Source organism: Phaethon lepturus, unplaced genomic scaffold, assembly GCF_000687285.1.
Source record: "Phaethon lepturus isolate BGI_N335 unplaced genomic scaffold, ASM68728v1 scaffold10255, whole genome shotgun sequence".
In the NCBI taxonomy this organism is placed as follows: domain Eukaryota; kingdom Metazoa; phylum Chordata; class Aves; order Phaethontiformes; family Phaethontidae; genus Phaethon; species Phaethon lepturus.
This window is the reverse complement of record NW_010541204.1, coordinates 45,554-67,367: the sequence shown is the minus strand read 5'-3', so window position 1 is coordinate 67,367 and position 21,814 is coordinate 45,554. Positions and strand designations below refer to the sequence as shown.

Genomic DNA, 21,814 nt, shown 5'->3' with positions numbered 1-21,814 from the left:
TTTCTGTGATTCTGTGATTCTGTGAAATCTAACTGCTTTCCAAGCCCTCTGCTGAGGCCACCTATGACATATTTTTGAGCAATGTGTATCTATCCATGAAAGTCTTACACAGAACTTTCAGTCATTTTGTATAATTTTAAAATATTACCAGCCATGATTTGCACAGAACAGAATACTTTTTATTCTGCTACCTGTCTGCTGACCTATTCTGTCCTCTTGCACATACACGATTGTTTGTTACTTCCCTCCGTGGTGAGCTTTTAACTTCTGGTTGCTTTATGCCCAGCAACTGGAGTGCTGCAGGTAACTGGGCGAATCAACCGAGATGCCCTTCCACTGTGGCTCCATCCTAATGTTTCAGTGATACTCCGGGTGGAGGACAGTCCCAGCGGTGGTCACGCCAGCGAAATGGAGATCACGATCATTATTGATGATATCAATGACAACCCACCAGAATGCAATCCTTCTACCTTCAGGTATTGAGGCTCTTCATTACCTTAGTGCTGCCTTGTTGCCCCAGACCAGTGTGCGGTCTAGAGCACATCAGTTAGAGTCCCCAAACATACAGTTGGAGGTATAAATCACAGAATGGACATTTATCTTTAAGCCTTTAAAGGTTAGTGTTCCCTGTAAGTGTCTTAGGGCACAAACCTCCATTTCCTGACACAGTCAAACTGGAAATTTGGACTAAAAATATCTGTGTATTGTCAGATACTTTATTTATCTTTCTTCCAGATACCTAAACCCTTAGGATATCAGAGCCATGTGTTAGAGAGTTACTTTTCTGACGCATGCATATTTAGGCTCTTACTTTCTTACTTTATGCTAAACTGTGGGGGATCATTCACCAGGGAAAACTTCACAGTCAGTTCTGGAGTTTTATTTTAAACTTCCTGATCTTCTCTTCTAAATCTCTCTGGTGACCTGCATGGTTTTTGTCTAATGCAATCTGTAAGGTCTTCAGAGCCCAGGTCACCTCTTGTTATAGCTGTCTTCTGTGCAGAGTAACTTAGTCATGGACTTTGCTATGGCTATGAATGCTCAGAGACCTTTGTGATGATCAGGTGGTTTATATTTGGAGATGAGGACATAACGTTACTCCATGTTACAGATTAAGTTTGTCATAGAAAGACTGAAGTAAAAATTGTCCATCTGAAGTGTTTGATGTGCCTGAGCTCTGATCTTTCAGGGTACACTGCATGGCATAGTGCAGTTCTTCAGGTGCACTTACAGGAGTTTGATGGTCCTGCAGATAAGGAAGAAATTTTTCACAATGAGGGTGGTGAAACACTGGCACAGGTTGCCCAGAGAGGTGGTAGATGCTCCATCCCTGGGAACATTCAAGGCCAGGTTGGATGGGGCTCTGACCAACCTTGATCTAGTTGAAGATGTTCCTGCTCATTGCAGGGGGGTTGGACAAGATAACCTTTAAAGGTCCCTTCCAAGCCAAACCATTCTGTGATTCTATGATTCTATAAAAATCTAGCATTTCAGGCCAAGAACCTATGCAATGAGGAATTCCCAGTTAGTGGGTAACTGTTTAAATTGCTTGCTCACTATCGAATAGAAATGTCTTGCATTTAAATCACATATTTTATGTGCTGGCTTGAAGAGAATCCAATTCTTCAGAGTGGTGCTTAGTTACAACATCCATGACAATAACACAACAGTCTCTTTGTTACCTAGTGAGCTTAAATTTTGATCTGAAGGAGATAAAAATCTTCAGGGAAAAAGTGCGATCAAATAAAGAACTAGTCTTATAGGGATTGCACAAAGGAACAATATCAGGGCTTAATGGTATTTCAGCTGGTTCTTCATTTTTTTGTATTTAATTCTTTTGATTAAAAAACCCCTTAAATTGACACCCTCTGTCCCCAGTTCCATAATGTGCATCACAGGGACCCTCATTGTCAACAGTAGGGCCAGAAATGCTAGTTTCACAAAGAAGCAGAATGGTCCAGCTGTTAGTTAGGGAGAAAAGAACAAACTTCTCATTAGGAGAACATTATAACATACTGAAGAAATGAATGTTGTAAAGATGTTTTTAAATACTAATTATTAATTGAATTAATCTTGAACATTAAGATCTTGTGGCAGCTTCTGAAGTCTAGCTGAGTTCCAGGTTTATGGTTCAGATCTGGCTAAATGTTTATGTCTTGCCCATTGTATAGGGCTGTTGTCCACCACAGCGTGTGGATCAGATTCTGAGTTCTTTCATCAACTGTTGCCTATTTAGATATAGGATTTCACTTAGAAAATAAACAGAAATCAGTGAGTTCCAGAGGAGAAATATAAGTAGCTCTGATGGGAAACATGTTTGTTTTAAACAGGAAAGAGGCAAATGAAAATATGATTGCTGGGACATTTCTTCTTGATCTTAGAAACTACTGTAAAGATATTGATGTTGATCCATCAAACAATCGATTTAATTTCACTGGATTATCTGGTTTTGGAAGCAATAACTTCGCTTTGGAGTCTACTGGGTCTGGAAGACTTGTGGTCAGTCATTTGTTGCTTTATGTTAGATTGTCTCATTTCAGAAGCCAACTTATGAAATATTATAAATTCTTTGAATTCATTGTCTGTACAAGAAAAAAATAATTACTGTAATTTATGTCACAGTGGGTGTGACGTGGAGAATGACTATTTTGACTGGATGTGAACTACATACCCTTTGATAGGATGCTCTCTATGTATTCTACAGAATTTGGTGATCAGAGAACTGTTTTCTCCAATTTTAAATAAATGCAATAGATATGATTGAAAAAAAAATCTTTTTTAGTGAGTGTGAAGCACCAGCTTTGATACGGATTAACAGAGAAATTTGATGCCATTTCATACCCATTTATTAATGACAGACTGTGGAAGATCCTTGCTATTCAGCAAGAAGAATTGAAATACTTGAGAAATCCCACACTCAGTAACTACTTCCCAGTTTCATTGGTCGGAACTGTAGAACCACTCTGAGTGGTAAATTTTCACAGAAGTGTGGTGGGATTTGCACTTGTGTTATTTTGCATGTCGAAAGATGGGTTCCTTATGCTGACAGCTGCTGGCATGTTTGCATTGGGCAGAACCCCCACCAGCTGCTGGACATGTATAGTGGTAGTTGTTTAGTCCCTTTAAAAAGAACTGTGGACAAATACAGAAAAAGGGAAACACAACAAAAAATAGGCATTCTGTCTAAAAGACAAGAGTGCTACAGGAGTAGTAAAACAACTTTGTATGGCTTACTTTAATTTTTGATCTGAGTCAATGAGCACTGCCCTTAGCTGCTTCATCTGCCAACATAAAAAGCATTTTCATTGCTGCACAGGACGTGATTGTTGTCAGCCCTTTGATCACCATGTATGCATGTAACAGGTTATCTGAAGCGCCCTGTCCCTGCAGGAATTTCAGAGAATCACAGAATCATTAAGGTTGGAAAAGACCTTTAAGATCATAAAGTCCAACTGTCAACCCAACACCACCATGCCCACTAAACCATGTCCTGAAGTGCCACATCTACACGTTTTTTGAACACCTCCAGTGATGGTGACTCCACCACCTCCCTGGGCAGCCTGTTCCAATATTTGACCACTCTCTCAGTAAAGGGTTTTTTCCTAATACCCAATCTAAACCTCCCCTGGCACAACTTGAGGCCGTTTCCTCTCGTTCTATCGCTAGTTATTTTCCCTGTAGACGATAAACAGAGGGTGCCTGTGCTTTAGTCCTGCTGCCCCAGAGTGTATGAGGCTCCTACAGAAAGACAGAGGGCTCAGGAGATTAGGATTTAAATCTGCTTGAGCCACCACTTAGTAACAACTTGGCTCCCGGATAAACACTTGTGGCTGAACCTGATACCTTTAATACATGTCTGCAGGCGTGAGCTCAAGGAGTTACTATTACTATTTAGCAATAGCAGATTCTTGTTGATCCAACAAAGGGCACAGCAAATAGCCAGCTCATTACATGAGCTTTGACTTAACCAGGTAAAAGGCCAAAACCTTATGATCCAACTTCCTGCACTTCAGGGGAAGATATTTTGTTGGCAGAATAAGAGAGTTTTGAATTACCAAGAGACACCAGAGCGTGAACATGTAGAAAAAGCCTGGAATTCAGTCCTGTAATTGATTAATAGCCTGTTTTACTCCTACAGGGCAATTCTGTGTATCCAAGGGGGAGACCACACTTACAGAACACTGGAAAAAAGTAATTGCCATCATGTGTATTGTCACTTTATGTAAGGAAGTGTAAATACAATTGTGTTTCTTTTTATTTTAGATAACTGGAAGTATTGATTTAGAAAACCCAGCTTATCTAGGAGTTGAAGTTTATTCTTTGACTGTCAGGGTACAAGATATTGCCTGTCCTGACTACTCAAGCAAGTATCCCTCTTACACTTCTTTTGATATTTTCCTGTGCTGTAACAGCATGGAGAGAGGAATACCATATGTATTTTGAATATATGCATGAGAAAATTTCACAGCCATACTTAACTATGGTTTAATCTCCTGTTATATTTCCAGATATCATCTACATTTACATCAGGATAAAGCCAGTGAATGAATTTTTTCCAGTCTTCAGTAATTTATCATATGAATTTAATGTTCCAGAAATTACTAAAGGTACAGTAAATAGCACATACATGATAGAAATAATGTTGTCGTGTTGATAAGTATCTTTTTGCTCCAAATGTATTTTCATATATTTGAATGAGGAGAATGGCTCAAACTTGCAGTTCAACCAGGGTCTCACCGTACAACCACCTACTACCCTTAAATAGACAAAACTGGCAACAAGTCCAATTGTACAGATGGAACCTGAGACACAGATAAATTCAGCAATTGTACAAGAAATCTGTGACAGAGCCAGGAAATGAACTCAGAGGTCTTGTTTTAGACCATCTTTCTGCTCTTACTAAATTAGCCATTTGGAGGGACTGTAATGGTGCAAAGAAACCTCTATAGTCTGATACAGATGAGTGAGGACTCCCTTGGCCCAGGCATGGTGCAGGATGGTCACCCCACCAGCCCCTTTGGCCCAGCTCACTCTGGCTGCAACAGGTGCCCTGAAGATGAGGTGGGATGGGAGTGCTTCAATGGGAGGCTGCACTCAGCCAGCTGGCAGCCAGAGCAGCTCCTCGTGCCTGGAGCCAGGGTCCTTCCTCTTCCTGCAACAACCCAGGACCAGCGGCTGCAAACATGGCTTTAAAACTGAATCTGTTGAAACTGTTCATGTGCTTGACTCCCATCTCAGCACTCTTCCTGTCCCCTGGTGAGGCTTGCATCTCAGGATGTTTGCAGAGCAGTGCCACACCGCCTTACCTCCTTGTGTGCCAGGTGTGACCACCAGCCAGCTCTGTGCTGGGCTGCTCAGTGCACAGAGGAATTGGCATGGGAATGGCATCTTCCTCAGCTTCAGAATCCCCCTCATATGACCTGATGTACTGAACACAGGCCTTCTGTCCCAGGACCTCACTTACTGGCTTTATTCTGTTGTCTGAGGAAAAAATGAGAGGTACATTAGATATATGCTGTATAAATCTTGACCCTTATTCTGAACTTCTTAGGGTCACACAAAAATTGAAGTTGGAAGGGACATCTGGGGGTCTCAGGTCCATCTTGTGCTCAAAGTGAGGATAGTTTCAAAGCTAGATCAGGTTGCTTGGGGCCTCATCCAGTTAAGTTTTGAAAATCTCCAAGGATGGAGACTCCACAGCCTGTCTGAGCCTCTGTTCCAGCTGAGCAACCTTCATTCCAGATAATTTTACCTTATACACAGCTGGAATTTCCTGTGTTGCAGCTTGTGTCCATTCCCTGTTGTCCTTTCACTGTCTCCTTCTAAGAAGAGCGTATCTTGGTCTTCTATATGATCACCATTTAGGTAGTGGAGCACAACCAAATCCCACCTTCATCTTTCTTTCTCCAGCCTGAGCAAACTCATCCCCACCAGCCTCTCCTCCTGCATCCTCTGCTCAACCCCCTGACATCTTAGTGGTCCTTTCCAGCCTTTGTCCAGTTTGTTAGTGTCTCCCTTGTACCTGGGCCCCCAAACTGGTCACAGGTAGCTTTATGAGTGCTGAGTGGAGTGGGGTAGTCACTTCCCACCATGTGCTCGTAACACACTTGTTAATACAGCTCAGTACGAGGTCTCCATTCCCTCTCATGTAGAACTTCTCCACCACGGCCTGGGGCCCTTCCCTGCAGAGTTGCCGCCTGCTCAGTCAGTCTCTGCCGGTGCTGACACACGGGCTTGTTGTGGCCCAGGTACGGGACTTGGCGTTTGCCTGTGCTGAGCTCCACGACTCCTGTGGGCTCGTAGCTCCAGCCTGCTGGGCCCCTCTGAACGGCAGCCCTGTCCTCCAGCATGTCCAGCACTGCCCCAGGCTGCTGTTACTCACAGGCCTGCCCCGACGGCCATGTCACTGAGCAGGATGTCCGGCTGCATCACTGCGTCTGAGCGGGACGTGGTGAAGCTGCCCATGAAACTCCAGGAGATTTAGCAGCCAGATAATCCAGTATCTGCTTGAATTCATCAAACTGTTCTGGCCAGGGCAGGCTCAAAGCACGGGTGAAGGCAGCTGTGGTCAGCAGACCTGTGGGCTTTGTGGTGCTTCTGTGTCCATTTGCCTAAGCCAGGAGGGCAGGGATGGGGGGAGGAAAAGGCGTGCTTCAAGCAGCCCCGCTGCCCTGCCCACAACCTCCTCTCCCCTGCCGTGGGCAAAGGAGCAAGCCCAGATTTCCAGCCCTCACCCTCAGGTCTCTGTTTTCTTCCTTCTCTGGTCAGGAGGATCTTGCCAATGTCCAAAGGTCTGCAAAATTTGCTCCTGCCTGCCCTGTGGAGAAGCCGTCATCGGCCATGGCTGAGTACGGCAAAGCTGCAGCCAGCGTGGGGACGCACAGCCTGGGCGGGAGCTGGAGGGACTGGGGAGGCTGGGGCAGGGGCGGCTGGCTCCCGGCGGGGTCTGCCAGGCAGAGGAACCCGGGCAACCCTGTCTCCTGCAGCCCAAACTGCCAGGAAAAGCAAGGAGCGCTAAGGGGGAACAAGGAGGCACAAGATGGCCACTCAGCAGTCAGAGGACCCTGACCTTCAGGGGTTCATACCAGCATCTTGGATTGCTCGGCAGCCTGTTCTTCTTGCCCAGCTTTTATTTCTATGGTGCATGGATGAAGCTTCTCTTTCTACATTGTTTCCCAGCAGACACAATGCAGTGAATTTTGTGGGATTTCCTATTCTGTGTGTGCCTCCTCATCCCACTGATGTGTACCTTGGAAATAAAATACTTGAAACCTATCTGTGACATGGATGTGCTTGTAAACCTCTCTGTGTTGGCCACAGAACTTTGCTGGATACTGAGACTATCAAGAGAAATGTTTTTTGGACTCAGGCTTCTTTTTATTTTGGGCTGAGTTGACATTAACAGGGTGCTTGCTATCTCTGTATCAAACAGGAACCAACAGTTTGCAGTAGGGCTGGAGCTCACAGGGTCAGGAAGGAAAAAAAAAAAGCCAACTTTTCACTTACATCCTCCTTCTGTCTTACTCTGTGCCTGTGGACTATTCACCTCGTATATCCCCAGATCATGAGTATGCATTTAGCATTGAATCAATGTCTGCAGAGATGGGCGTGCACAGTCCCATCTTTGTTCTCACAGTTTACAGCACTGCCATTTGTAGTTTGCTTCATAAATGCTCGGGCATGAGAGTAATTCAAGCTGCTTTTCAAACAAACACCTCGGAAGGAACAGCAGCAACTCTCACACCTTTGCTTTACTCTTTTGGGGTGAAAATTTTTAGTTCAGTTTCATCAAGTTTTGTTTGGAACAAGTACTCTGTACTTCCTTTTCCTTAAAATGTTAACAAAATGTGGATTTTCTGTGTCTCAGTTGGATCCAGCATTGGAAGAGTGAATGCCAGAGACAAGGACTGGCCACCCAGTGCCATCACTTATTCCATTGTAGCTGGAGGAGGCACCAGGGATTACACAAATATCTTCTGGATCAGCCCAACCAAAGGAGATGTGAAGATTTTAGCTAGGTTAGACTATGAAACGACTCAGAAACACATTCTTACAGTACAGGCCTCAGACCAAGAGAAGACTGCGACAGCATCTGTGAGTAAATCCACTCTACTTCTCTGCCTTTATCTACATTTTTCTTTCTTCCTCCTGACAAGAACAGTAAGACATTGGGCAAAGCACTTTGGTCTGTAAAAGGCAAGTCCATCCCTCCTTAGGGCTGTGTATTAGTCAGATGAAAGAGGTGGTGTTCACTCAGTCTTGTTTTATTTCTTACAAAAAGGATTAAAGTAGTATTTTTATATTTTTAACTCTGTGGTTTTTTGTTTCTCAGTCTTTTTTTCTGATTTTACCTGGGCAGTGAAATTGTTTTCTGTGCCTTAGACAATTTAAGATATTCTTTATGGCTACATATGTGCCGGAAAATAGAAAAAGGAAAGGGTCATGAGGCCAGGTATCACAACCTAACTTTAGCCATGCTTAGTGCCAAGTCCTTTTTGGACCTTGTGTAGTGCTCCTTGGCCCTCAAACATACTTTTGATTTTGTATGTGATGTTTTTTCACTGCAAAGTGCCCGAAGTAATGTGAGAATCGGGTTGCAGCCCATCAGAGTTGTGTTTTCATGGGGTGGGACAGAGGGGATGTGCTGCATACCCTGAGGATGGCATGAGCCTTTGGGCAGCCTCTTGGGATAATGTCAGAAGGCCCATGCAGTACAGCTGTGTCCCCATGGCCTACTGGAGATGGACTCTTGTATGTGCCTTCCCCTGACCGTGATCTAGTTTTGTCCCCAATGGTGCTATCTGGCATTAGCCAAGAGCATGTCAGGGACCATGATAACATTAAACAGTAGGGTTGTGCTCAAGTTTGCTGCCTGGATCTATTTTATTCAGAAGAAAAAATATAGATGGCATATCCACAAAGGTATTTTATAGTCACTTCTTTCAAAGGATCCTGGTGTTCTTTACATGCAGACTCCTTTTTACTCCTTTTCACATCTTCTCCCTCGTCACTGCCTTACATTTGATTTTTGCACAGCAGTTGGGGGGAATATAGGTAGTAGGCCTGCTTTCTATTGCAGCCAAGCACCACCCACGGAGTTGCTAAGTGGGAGGTATTTAATCTCTTTATCACCTATAATATTTCAAGGAAGGAATATTTAAGGTAAATTTAGCATCAGGAGTTTTTAACGATGACAAGTTTATCTGTTGCCTGTTAAAGACCAACACACATTAGAGGAAAGAGCTTTGAGAAGGGTAACCCTTTTCTCTCAGCCAGCTAACCCCAGGTGACATTAAACACATCTGCAGAAACCTGGGGTGCTGCCAGCCATCCAGAAGGCCATTACCAGCATTTGTCTCTCACTGGGAACAGTCAGTCTATAAGGAGGCTTCTTTCCTTCCATGGATCATGCTCTGAATTATTATTAAATATGCTAAGAAGCCAAACTAATGACTGTGAAGCAATTTGAGAGGTTTGAAAGGAAGTTTAATGAATACCTGGTCTATTATTATTTCTCATTCTTGCTATGACACACTTCAGGTAATTCAAATAGTCAGACACATCAACTCAAAACCACTGTGGTTTTGGAAGATGGTTTGGGTTAAAGAACCTGTTCCCAAAAAAGTGCTGATCATAAGAAGAAGCGAAGGTCAAATGATCATAGACATTTTCTGGTAGAAACTAGATTGGAAGGGAGCTTCATTGCTCTTCAACTGGTGTTGGTCAGAAGCGGAAAATGGGCTAGGTCAAACAGTTTCTGAAGTTAATAAAATTCTGGCTCAGCCCAGTGGAGGAGCTTCAGCTTGCTACTGCTCTTTTCTTTCAGGTAACTGTCAATGTTTTGGAAGTAAATGATGAAGAACCAGTTTGTTCACCTAATTTCTATTCATTTCAAATCCCAGTCAGCTTAGCTGTTGGGACCAATATTAATGGCTTCAGGATTGAATGTCAAGATCGTGATTCTGATCCCAGGTCTTTCCGTTACTTCATTAATGAAGGTACCGTGTCATGGTGTGTGAGCTGGCAGCAGTGCAAAAATTCATAAATTCTGATTGTTTGCTTTGATTTGTAAATAAAAGTATTGCACAGTTTATGTGCTATTTCTCAGGGAGAGCTAGTTGTGATCCACAGGTTTCACACATCATTACTTTGCTGCTTACCAAAAGAGATGTGTCTCCACAAGTTAGCTACTGGTGCTACCACATAGAACAATTCCCTTGCAAGATTGGATTGCCTACCATGTTAACTGGGAATTAATTACATAATGGACAAGGACTTCAGAAGAATAAGCTGGAATGATATGCAGCGTCAAATTTCACTTCCAGTTACAGCTGAGTAAATCTTGAGAAACGATGGTGGGTTCTGTTACTCTGCATACCTCACCTTTAGGTGCTGGTACACCATTCGAAACAATGGAGCAAACTTGCATGTCCTAGGTCCATGCTGTATGCATTAAACCCCTCTTTTAAGAACGTGTGTTTGAATCTAGTAATCAACTGCATCCACTTGGAGAACTGCTGCGGTATGGGATGACATTCAGCTTCACAAAAAATAGAACACACTCTTTTGGGGCAATTTCTTTTTTTGTTGCTGAGATGACCACTAAGAAGGAGGAAGCAGATTGTACAGGTGCCAGTAAAAAGTTGTGAGCATGAAAAGAGAGCTTCTGTTCTATTCCAGCCCCTTAATGCCGCAGAGGAGCTCTGCAGCAGTGGTATTTACACACAAGCCCATACAAAGGCTGTCTTTGTATCAGTAAAGCAGGGCCTGGCCACAGGTCCAGCGTTGTCCCTCACTGGTAAAGCATTAAGTTTGTTTGCTGGCTTGATTTTGGTCTGTGCCAAGCAGTACATTCCCAAAGAGATCCTGGGCATTGCTGAGGGACCCGGGACCTTGCCCAGCAGGTGCTCTGTATGGGCTGACCAAGGGTGAAGGCTCAGGGATTTGGCTGTACAGACATGAGCTCTGTCATGCAGTTGGCCTCTGAGCCACAGAGCAGGCCATGGCCTTAAAAAGTCCCTTTCAACCCAAAGATTCTATGATTCTATGATTCTGTTGTGTACAATAGACATGGCCTTCAAGGTCACTTCAACTCTGGAACTTCAACTTTTGGAACAGGCTGCCCAGGGAGGTGGTGAAGTCACCATCACTGGAAGTGTTCAAAAAATGTGTAGATGTGGCACTTCAGGACATGGTTTAGTGGGCATGCTGGTGTTTGGTTGATGGTTGGACTTGATGATCTTAAAGGTCTTTTCCCACCTTAATGGTTCCATGATTCTGTGATTTTGAGCTCTGTGGGGCAAGAATAGCAAACCTGAAGCACAGCTGGTGCCTTTTCATGGCTCTGATCTCTCCTGCCTGTGTTCTGCTCAGATGCTAAGAGCCAGAGCTCATCTGCCTGCAGCCCAGGCCACTAGCAGATCTCCAGTTACATGGACAGAAAATGGGGGGCTGAGGGGACAGCATCAGTGAACTCTCATCTCTGCCTCCACAGTGCAGATGAAGCCCTGGAGGCAATTAATATCCTCCGAGTCTTTAGCTGTCTTCTGGGGGACCTGTTCAAAGGCCTCTGCCTCTGGGCAGAGGGAGGAGCCATGGAGAGGGGCTGGAGGGGCATCTGGAGACACTGGTTATGTCCCTGTGGCCTAGGGGCCACTCCAGGGTCACCCCAATAGTGGGAAGTGGCCAGCAATAGTGTAGGGCCCTTGACCCGGCTGGGTGCTTCTGGATGTTCTCCAGGCTGTAAGGACAGGTCATTCGGGTGACCTCTTGTGTGCCCTATGGCTCTGAAGTGTTTCCACAGCAGCCTCTCAGCTGTGTCCCCACAGATGGTCTTATTCCATATTTTAATGCTTTTATGACTATATTGTTTTATCTGATTTCATATGATAGCAAACAAGGTCAAGGAGCCATTCTTATCAATGATATTTCACTGCACAGGTGTATAGTGATCCATAGCAAGTTGTGAACAGAAACTGATCTTTTTGCTTATTCCAACCATTTACTTTATTGTGGGATTGCTTTTCTCTTTTATTGCTTTTTTTTTGGCATTATTTTGGTTTTTTGCTACTGCTTGCAGGCAATGTAAACAATCATTTCATCTTTTCACCAAGTGCCGGCTCCAACATATCACGGCTGATTCTTGCATCAAGGTTTGACTATGAGAGCGGACTTGATACAAACTGGATTTACAGACTGCGCGTCTATATAACAGACGACAATTTACTATTTGCCAGGGACAAAACTACGCACCTAATTAATACTGGAACGGTGACTTTAAGCATCAGAGTTATCCCGAATCTACCTACTGTCATTGCCACAACAGTAAGTTCACTGAAATTTATATCCACTTCTGTGGTTCTTTCACGGGCTTCTCTCCATGGAAGCAAAGAAAAGAGGGTAGATGTATGCAAAAGAGAAACAAAAACCTACAGTGGGTCCAGTCCTGGGAAGTGCTGGGCCCTGTGCTCTTACACTGAAGCCAAAGGTGGTTGATGCGCTCAGCATCATGAAGGATTGGGTCCCAGGTACAGAGTCATAACATATGTTTTGTATTTCAGTTTCTAAAACAAAAAGGGCAAGTAGCCAAAGGACTGGGCATACTGCCATTACCACGTAACTGGAAAGTTAAAGATTTTGGCAGCTTTATTAATAAGGAAAGAATAGGGGTTAACCTTTGCTTGGAACCTTAAAATTACCTCATGCATTTTGCACTACCTCTTTTTTTATTCATAGCTATTCACTCCACCAGCTGCCTTGCACTTGAATGTGCTTCTTTAGCAGTGGAACGCATTAAGCCGTGCCTAGCAAAGTTGAAATAGGCAACAACAACACCAACAAGAAATCCTCATCACTTGGAAGGGGCTTTTTACCACCCCTGAGGTTACCCGTGTGTAAAACCTTGAGCTGCCTGTCAGGAATTGAAGTGGTTGTGCACAGCCTCAGCACGTCATTGAGGTTTCAGCAGGTTTCAGACAGGCAAAGCAAGAGGAGTGGGATGGGTCTTTCCTGAGCTCCCTGCCTGCATGGTTGTCCATAGCTGAGCTGGGGAAGCCTGCACAGCTTTTGGCAGCCGGGGAGGGATCTGGCCTTGCACAGTCTGTGGAGCTGTGGGCCTGTGTCCCAGCAATATAATCTACTCCTCTGCACAACCATCCCAGGCAAGCTCTGGCTCACCAGTTTCATTTTGGAACTGATTTCCATCAGGCTGGTGTATGACATGAGGAGAGCTTGCTTTCATCCTGCCTGCAGAAGCGACACAGCTCTGTCCCCATCCTTGTGCCAGTCACTGCCTTCATCCCTTGCTGCACCATCTCTCCATCATCCAGAGTCCATCCATTTTCTGCCTGCCTGCAGATGGCATTACCCTTTTCACCCTTGCATGCAGGAATGAAAATATGAAGATGTTGGTGAAGGGGTGAAAGAGCTATTCATTGTAAAACGGTCTGGATCTGCGAGGGGCTACTAGTAACTGAGCCAGAAGCAGGGGATGCTGCAAACAGCACATGCAAATCTGGACACTCTACTATGAAAATGCTTAAATCCAAACTTGCAGGCTGATTAATAACCTTGTTACTATCTAATGCTCTGTTGGGAAGGAATAAATGGTTTTCTCACAGCCTTCTCCTCCCCCTACATGATGTGGAAACAAAAAGTTAAGCTGAACAAGAAAATTTGTTCTGTATTTCTTTCCCATGCTTTACCGCAAATACAAACAGTCTAGACCACATACCGCAGCGTTACATCTGCCTCCCCAGAGATATCAGCCTTCCACTTTCAGTCTGTTTTCCAGAAGAGCACTTCCATTACAGCAGCTTCTCCCATCACCACTTGTTACATGTGTTCAGTGCAGTAACTTGATGATTCAGATGCTGAAAGGCTGGTAGTGTAGAAAAGAAGCCCCATCGCAAAAAGTCACTTGTGACTTCAGTCCCAGTGAGCATGGAGTGGTGGTTGTACTCTTGAGATTATCTGAGAGTTTCTTTAAGGATTGGATGTACCTTTTTGTGCAAGGCTAAATAAGTTATTTTAAAGGTATCTTTAAACAGAAAAGAAATAGATACCCTACTAAATTTCATACACAATGTAATTACAAATGCCTTACAGAAAATTAAATAAAAACTTCAGTGGACGATCAAAACTAACAGTACCACACTAGGTAATGACCCAGGTAGAGCAAATGAGTAATTTCTGATCTGTGTGAGGACGGTTTCATGGTGAGACCTTAATGAATGATTTGCTAGCACCAAGTGCTGTGCCAACTCAGAGCCGTGTCTCCTGGCACTTGGCAAGATGTGGGACATCACAACTGCTCAGAAGTGTGGCTTTCCCTTCTGGAACAAGTCACAAGGAAAAAAAAGTTTAATTTCTTTTTATACAATAACCCAATTCCTTGGGGTTCAACTCCTCTTACAAAGGGGAAAAATGATCGCTGCAGCGAAGATGACCTACTTCCAGTTTTGCTTTAGGTAACAAGAGACCATTATCTCGGTAATGGCAGTATTCCCTGAACGTGCTCACCCTCCAGCAGCGCGCTCACAGCTTCTCAGGCAACCAGAGGCTTTTAAATCCCACCACGGAATGTTTGTTTTAATATAAGACATTGAAACATGATCTGGAACCTCCTTTTTGCATCGTGGGTGGGCTACGTTTCACCTGCCTTTGGTTGCCCCCGGAGCTCGGTGGTCCATCTCAGCCATCTGAGCTGCCTTGGCAGTCAGCAAGCAGGTGCGTGGGACGAAGCGCTGCCTCCAGCAGATGCTATCTCCCTCTGCCCATCCTCTGCAGTGCCCTGGGGCAAGCTTAGGTCAGGTTCAGGCAGATGAAAGGTGCCGTTGGTGTCAGTAACCTCGCAAGTATGCAGCCTTGAGGAACTTTTCTTATCTTGTTTTAAAAGCCTGGCTTCACTGTTGTGACGAAAAGGGAAAACCTCTACTCTGAATCGGCGTGGTACGTGCCGTTCATCATCACCCTCGGCGGTCTGCTGCTCTTCGGCCTGCTGGGGTACCTGGGGTTCCTGCTGGCGACGTGGGTCTGCACCCGCTGCCCTCCGGCAGGCAAAGCATACGGCGCACCTCTGTGAGTCCTCCAAATGTCACCCTGGGGAAGTACCAGCAACACCTGGCAATGACAGAGATAACTCAGGCCTTTCAGCCCTAATGAAATCAGAGAATCATAGAATAGTTTGGGTGGAAGGGACCTTTAAAGGTCATCTAGTCCACCCCACCGCCCCCAAGCCCTGCAATAAGCAGGGACATCTTCAACTAGTCAGCTTGCTCTATGCTTTGAATATTTTATGGCAGTATGCCCTTTGCTGTAGAAAATGCTATTACTGGGTACAGTGATACTTGGTGTTAATGATATGAAATCAAGGAAAAATGTTCATGGAATTTTTTTTCATGGCTTTACTAATAGTTTAACAAATGCATTAGCTGAAGGTAACAGTGGAATTATGACCTCTAAAAGGCAGCTATGCTTGTGAAGCACAGAGTTCGTGCCTGACTATGCTCACCAAAAATACAAATGTTTTTGGTTTGTGTTTGGCTCACTCACTGAGGGAGCTCCCATCTAGGTAGTTACTTGGATGCATTTTCCTCCCTCTCAGCTATGGATCCCAGAGTCCTTTCCAAACCTTGGTGCTCATGCCAAATTTTTTGTTCTGGCAAAACCTCTACAGATTTCTTGGAGTTTTACCCAAGCCCATTGCAAGGCTCTGGCCCATAAAGCTTTGCGGTACCTCTAAGTGCTTATGCTTGGCAAAAGCCATGGAAGCACCTGGGACCGGCTCTGGTTCGTTGTGGGAAGTGGGAGAGATCCTTGCTGGCTGCCTTCTCATCGAGCAGGAGCCAGAGTGCCTCCAAATTGACTTTTTACTTCACGAAAGATAAGCAGCTCTTTAAGTGGGCTGGGCTTTAAAAAAAGGATTTCTGTAGTTATTCTCAGGATTCGGACTTAAATTTAGAAATTATAGTAAATGTAAAGAGGAATATATGACAGTGATTATAATTCAAATGGTGTGTGCAAGGAATTTAGCAATTTGTGATAAAAATTACAAATGAATCTAGCACCATATAGCGTGGCTATTGTTATGATTTATTAATAGGGCAAGTGATTCATTGCGAGCGAGGCTCTCCCATTAAAAAACAATTTCTGTATTTTCAAAAACATTTATAACCTTTCAAATATTTTAAACGGTATTATTTGAGCACATCAGATCCAAAAAAGTGACCTTCCTCCAAGGGTGGAACAAGACGACAATGTTTGAAAATATATTTTTCCAGATTATATAAATCCATCATGGTATCATCAATAAGACTTTATTTTTTTATCATCATCCGTTCTTGGGGAGGTGTTAGAGCAGCGCCCAGGGCTGTTTTCCCGTTTGGGAGCAGCATTAAATGATGCAGGCATTCAGTGAAAACAAACCCAGAAACCAAACAAATCAAGCAAATCCCAGAACTCAGGGAAACACATCCTTCTTGCCAAATGAAAGAGAATAAAGCATGATATTTTTATGTAGGCAAAAGTATGACATTTGTTAACTACACTATTAATATTTTTTCATTACAGGATAAATGCTCCAGGTGCGTACCTCTTTTCTACATTTTAATACTTCACAGCAAGATCTTGTTTACGATTCAGTATAAAATTTGTACAAGAGTACTGAAATGAAATAACCGTGGCTGATTATGAGAGGCCTGCCTAAGTGATTTTATGGTACTTTTGGTCTTCAGATCTATTAACTATTAAGTAAAAATCAAATTTGGAGTAGCCTGGTATTCTGGCATTGATGCTAAAGAATTACTGTATTTTTCACATGCAATTCATATGTTCTCTGTTAAAAAGCAGTCCCATCCTTCTACAGCACCTTCAAGAGTCCTCTCCACTCCAATTCCCTCTTCTCTGATCCCTTCATTTACTGCCTTGACACTATTACTTCATGTATCTGAAGACTTATTTTAAAGCATTGGTGCTTTTAAAGGGGTTTGTATAACTTAGCAGGGGTACAAGTTGCACATTAAAAAAAAAGTGGTTTTTTAAGCAGTCTTGTTCCTTTTAGTCCCATTAGGTTTCTCCTAGCAAGCATGGCTCATATGGGCTCAGTAAGACCATGCTTTTATAACTCCCCCTCCTCAAGCAGTATCTCCCAGCTTCAAAAAAATACATGACCAACAAAACCCAACAAACTTAGCTGTTCTCTTGGTTGCCAAATTTGAGACATTTCAGCATTGTCTGGTTTCCAAAAAATGGATGCTTGGTGCTTTCTGAAAAACTGGGCAGCAAAGGCCAGACAGAACAGGTTTCCCATCAGTACTCAGGTTGAGAACCATCTGCAGCACTTCAGAGTATTGCACGCCTGGGTGTAACGCTCGTTGGTGGCCAGGCATACAGTTCTCCAAAGAAAGGCCATTAAACAAGTTGGCAAGGAGCAAGCAATAAGAAATCATAGCAACTAGTTGGGTATCATCCACATATCCGTGCTGTCGAGACGCCCGTGGCACTGCTGCTGTGTTTGTTTGCATGTGGGATGAGTTAATAGTGTGGTAACTTCACACGTAACCAAACTGTTCTTCAATCTGAATTTTACTTGACTGGATCTGCAGCACTTCCCTGTTTTGTCTCCAAGTGCATGTTTGAGTGCACAAGATTTGCAACTACAAACATTCCTGGAAAAAAAAAAATCTACATTTGTAGTTCAGATATCCCCAAAGGTGAATTTCTATATCTGTTTATATAATTTAGGAAGGTAAATTTGTTAAAGAAACCATTGTTATTATTAATTACTGAAGGAATAAGGCTTTTCAAGGCTAAAATTTGATTAGTCATTGACAACTGTGGATTCTCACTCCAAAATGCTATGAAGAAGTTCACTTTTCAAATAGTATGGGAGATCATCCTTTGAAAAGAAATCAGGCTCATGTGAGATGCCTCGGAAGCTGAATACTAAGAATGTCTGTTTGAGGAAATTTTGTCTTTAGTGTCTATAGTCACTGTCAGAAAAATCTGATTCTTTACAATGTGCATTTGCATTTCCTTTTCTTTAGAAAAGAAGAAACCTAAGAAAGAAGTGGTTGTGGTAAGTACTGCCGACCTCAAAACAAACCCCATTTTGCCCAGAACTGTCATGCAATATGATTGTGGGACCCTTTCTGTGAAAGAGGTCTGTTTTCCAAAGAGAATGTCAAAATGATTGGCGAGGAAAAACTGACTGCCCTCAAATGCAAAACACTTCAGTGCTTCAGCCAACCTCTGTATTTGGCAGCAACACTGGGTGCGAGGGATGCTCACCTGCACTGTGGCCCCTTTGCTTCCAAGTGCGGAATTCTCCAGCCTCTCTGGCAGCCCTGTACGTGGGAGCCAGAGAGGTTGTGCCCGGAGCACTGTCAAGGAGACTCGCTACAGCCGCAGAGGCAGGAGGACAAGTGCCCCAGCTTCACTGATGGTAATGTTACGCTGCTGAGACACCACTGACCTCTGCAGCTAACCCTGACCTGCCTGAGTGCAACCAGGAAGGTACACAAGGGTACCCAAGCTGTAAAGAGTGTGGTCTTGATAAGCTGTTTGCAGCAAAATGCCTTAGTTATTTCCACTGTAATAGATGTTTCTTCGGTCCTAGATTTTGGGGCTCCTTCCTTTCTCAGAGCCATAATAGCATAAAGGCTGCAAGACACTTTCATTAGTGTACTCTCCCTCCGCAAGTTCTTCAGATTCCCAAGCCTCTTCTGGGTGGAGGTGACCCTCTTGTGGTTACACACATGGAGGCATTTAGCATGTCAGACCTTATTAATTTTCCTTTGAACATCTAGTGGCAACACCCTACACCACAAATGGCTTTTTGTTGCCAGTTTTGATTAAACCCAGCCTACAGGAATGCAATATGCAGGTCATACAAATCCACCTCCATCCATGTAGGTCACTGTGTCCAAGTCACTACTCCTCCTTCTTACTTAGCTAATTCACAGGATTCATTTCACATTTTGTGTCTCTTCACAGACAATGACAAAGCTAAACACTGTCTTTGATGGAGAAGCCAGAGACCCAGGTAATAAAAAGCAATTAACAGAGGATATGAATATTTGGCTGGAAACAAACTGGATTAGTTGATTTAAATATGGTTTGACATTTGCTTTTCATATTCCAGGTTTGCTGTTTCCAAGGAGAATGGGAGTTATATTTCACAGATAGTGAAAATCAAGACAGTGCCCTAGCAACATTTCTAATGGTAGAATATACTTTTGTCCCTTGAAAGCACACATCCGACGGCCAGATTATTCACTGCTCCTCTGCTAAATCTGAATGTATGGATCTGGTATAGGAAGGTGGGAGAGGAGGAGGAATTGGCTGCAAGCCTCCTGCTCTGATGCTGTCATGGCTACGTGGTTTCACCCTTCCCATGTTTGGGAAATGGCCAGCAGATTAATGTAGCTGCAGATGTACTGACTTTGACTCTGAAACCTCTCTCTGGATGCAGGGTGGGAGGGTGAGTTACTTGTTCCTGTGCAAACCTCCTCCCTTGTAGCAACAGTGCTTTGCTGCTGTTTATCTAGAGCTCGAGCATCGCTGCTTGGGGAGGAAAGGGAAGACCATTTGCTTTTAGATACAGTTGTGGTGGCATCAGCTACCGACTGTGCCATCAGGCTCCAGCTGTGCTAACTCTGAGCATACCTGATTAACCAGCTGGACACCCAGCAAATGTGAAATTAAGGTGAAAGCTAGGAAAACCAGGATGACCCAGGAGGTGTAGTGCTTATCCCCTTCCTCAGGTGAACAGCCACTGTGCTCTGCAGCAGGGTTCATTACGGAAAAATGTTTTGGTTTTTCTTTTAAGATTTGATCCACCTTACCTCATCCCCCTGCACCACAGCCCCTGCCTGAGCCCCGCACCGCGATGCTTGGCCTGGCATTAGGGTGCCCAGCCCTGTGTCTAAATGGTTGAGGGCCCCAGCATGGAGACGGGGGACTGGTAAAATATGACACAGTCAGTCAAAATAGGTCTTTAACCAATAGATCTGAAAATAGGTCCAAAACAATAGGTCTAAAAATTATCCAGAAGAAAACAGGCTTGTTTCAAGGCTTGGATTCATCTGGCCAAATTTCCACCCAAGTGCCTGTAGCTTGTGTTTTTTATTAGCTGGCTTGGAGCTGTTGGATGCTGTGAGCTAATAGGAAACACCAGGCACAGGGACTTCAGTAGAATTTGGGCAAACAAATGAGACCCTACTGTTCAATTAAGCCCGTCCACAATGCTGCTCAAGGCCAGTTTGGTCCAGGTCCAAGCCCACCTGCTATTTATAAAGAGATCTGGAGGGATGGGCTCCAAAGTCCCTGCTCTTTCCCCTATGTAACTGCATTTGTAAAATATTAAACATGGATGTTCTCTAGGCCGTTGCAAGGGCTGCTTCCCGGTGTTTTTGCAGGATGGCTGGTGGCTCCCTTCCTCAGCAAACCTGACCACACCAGACTTAAGGATATCTGAGCCCATCCAAACTGCCCCCCGGAGCCATAGTGTTTGTATCATGCCTGACACAAACGTTACGCTATAACACAGCTTTGTGGTGTCAGCAGAGAAATCTCTCCCCTCCATGGCTCATCCCAAACCCTAGGGGATCAAGTGTTGGCAATTTGGAAATGATATTTAATAATTCCAAGGACATGATCTGTTGTATATGATTAGGAGGGATGATCAGGAGCTGTTTCCTGATCTGGGCTGCTTTAACATGCCTGCCTTCTAAGCAGTCAGAAAAAATAACATGAAAAGAGATCCAGTTTCATCCTTAATTGCTCAAATTCTGTTAACGTGTCAGAAACCATTAATTCTGATACAAACTGTAACATGTAGTAACATGTAGCCACCATTTCTTTCCAGGCCTTAATGGTCTTTTGTTTGTCTCATGTTAATAATGTTTAATTACAAGAAGTGCCACTATAGGTCCCGATTCTCTGTCTCTTTAGCAAGAGACAGTGATTTAGACTGTGAGGCAATCACACTGGACGCATGGCAATTTTTCCACCTATCTCTAGGTAGTAAATGAAGGAGAAGATACTTGCTTTTAATGTACAAGTAGAAATTACCCATAAAATCTGAAGAGGGCCAATAATCTTTCTAACAAGGAAAGATAGCCATGTGCGCTAAACAACCCAAATTTAACAATATTTTATATATATGTACTTACACAAGTAGAAAATACGTAGTATTTCACTCTATTAATGACAATGTGCACAGCAAGCCTGGAGGAAAGCATTTTGTGCAAATGGAGAAGCACTGCATATAGCCAAAACTCATTGGGGAACCCAGATCCCCAAATATTGGGTCAACCTAGACGACCTGGCATGGTCTGGAAGATGTGTGCAGGATATTGTGCTCCTAGCAGGTTTTGCTACCTCAGGTAGGCAACTCTATTTGAAAAAATAGGCACAGACATAGACAATGGCCTTGCTCAGCATGGCCAAAGGCGAAAGTTTTGGGAGAGTTAGTCCTAACAGGTGACGACTATGGATGTGTTAGTTACACTGCCCATGTTAACCCATGGTAGCCGTAACTTTGATAGAGGTAAAGGATGATAAGAAGGTCCTTTTTTTTTGAATAGGAATGTTTTGAATATTCTTATTCCCCAAACTGCAGAGCCAGTTTCTATACTGCTAGAATAGCATCTCCCCAGAGCGGCCACCACGACGCCCAGGTCCCCATGGTCACTTGCGGAAACGAGGCTTTCCCTCTGGGGGCTACCTCCCCAGCTCAGCTGATTTTCCAGGTGCTTCAAGTTTCTCATTTCAACCCATCCTGAGGAGAACTGTCACGTCTTAATCTGCTAAA

At 43.8% G+C, this 21,814-nt stretch overlaps 1 protein-coding gene across 1 annotated transcript in view; it reads left to right on the top strand.

Moving 5' to 3' along the window:
- Window positions 1-286: 286 nt before the first annotated feature.
- Window positions 287-21,814, top strand: part of LOC104621230 (cadherin-related family member 3-like) — a gene marked incomplete at its 5' end in the record, with an annotated part of 21,864 nt that continues 336 nt past the window's right edge. The window contains 11 exons of the mRNA XM_010287659.1: window positions 287-476; window positions 2,331-2,499; window positions 4,264-4,363; window positions 4,509-4,607; window positions 7,868-8,094; window positions 9,827-9,998; window positions 12,080-12,324; window positions 14,897-15,078; window positions 16,570-16,583; window positions 18,045-18,076; window positions 18,994-19,042. Of these exons, the coding sequence (XP_010285961.1) occupies window positions 287-476; window positions 2,331-2,499; window positions 4,264-4,363; window positions 4,509-4,607; window positions 7,868-8,094; window positions 9,827-9,998; window positions 12,080-12,324; window positions 14,897-15,078; window positions 16,570-16,583; window positions 18,045-18,076; window positions 18,994-19,042 (1,479 nt within the window). The remainder of the gene's footprint in view (window positions 477-2,330; window positions 2,500-4,263; window positions 4,364-4,508; window positions 4,608-7,867; window positions 8,095-9,826; window positions 9,999-12,079; window positions 12,325-14,896; window positions 15,079-16,569; window positions 16,584-18,044; window positions 18,077-18,993; window positions 19,043-21,814) is intronic.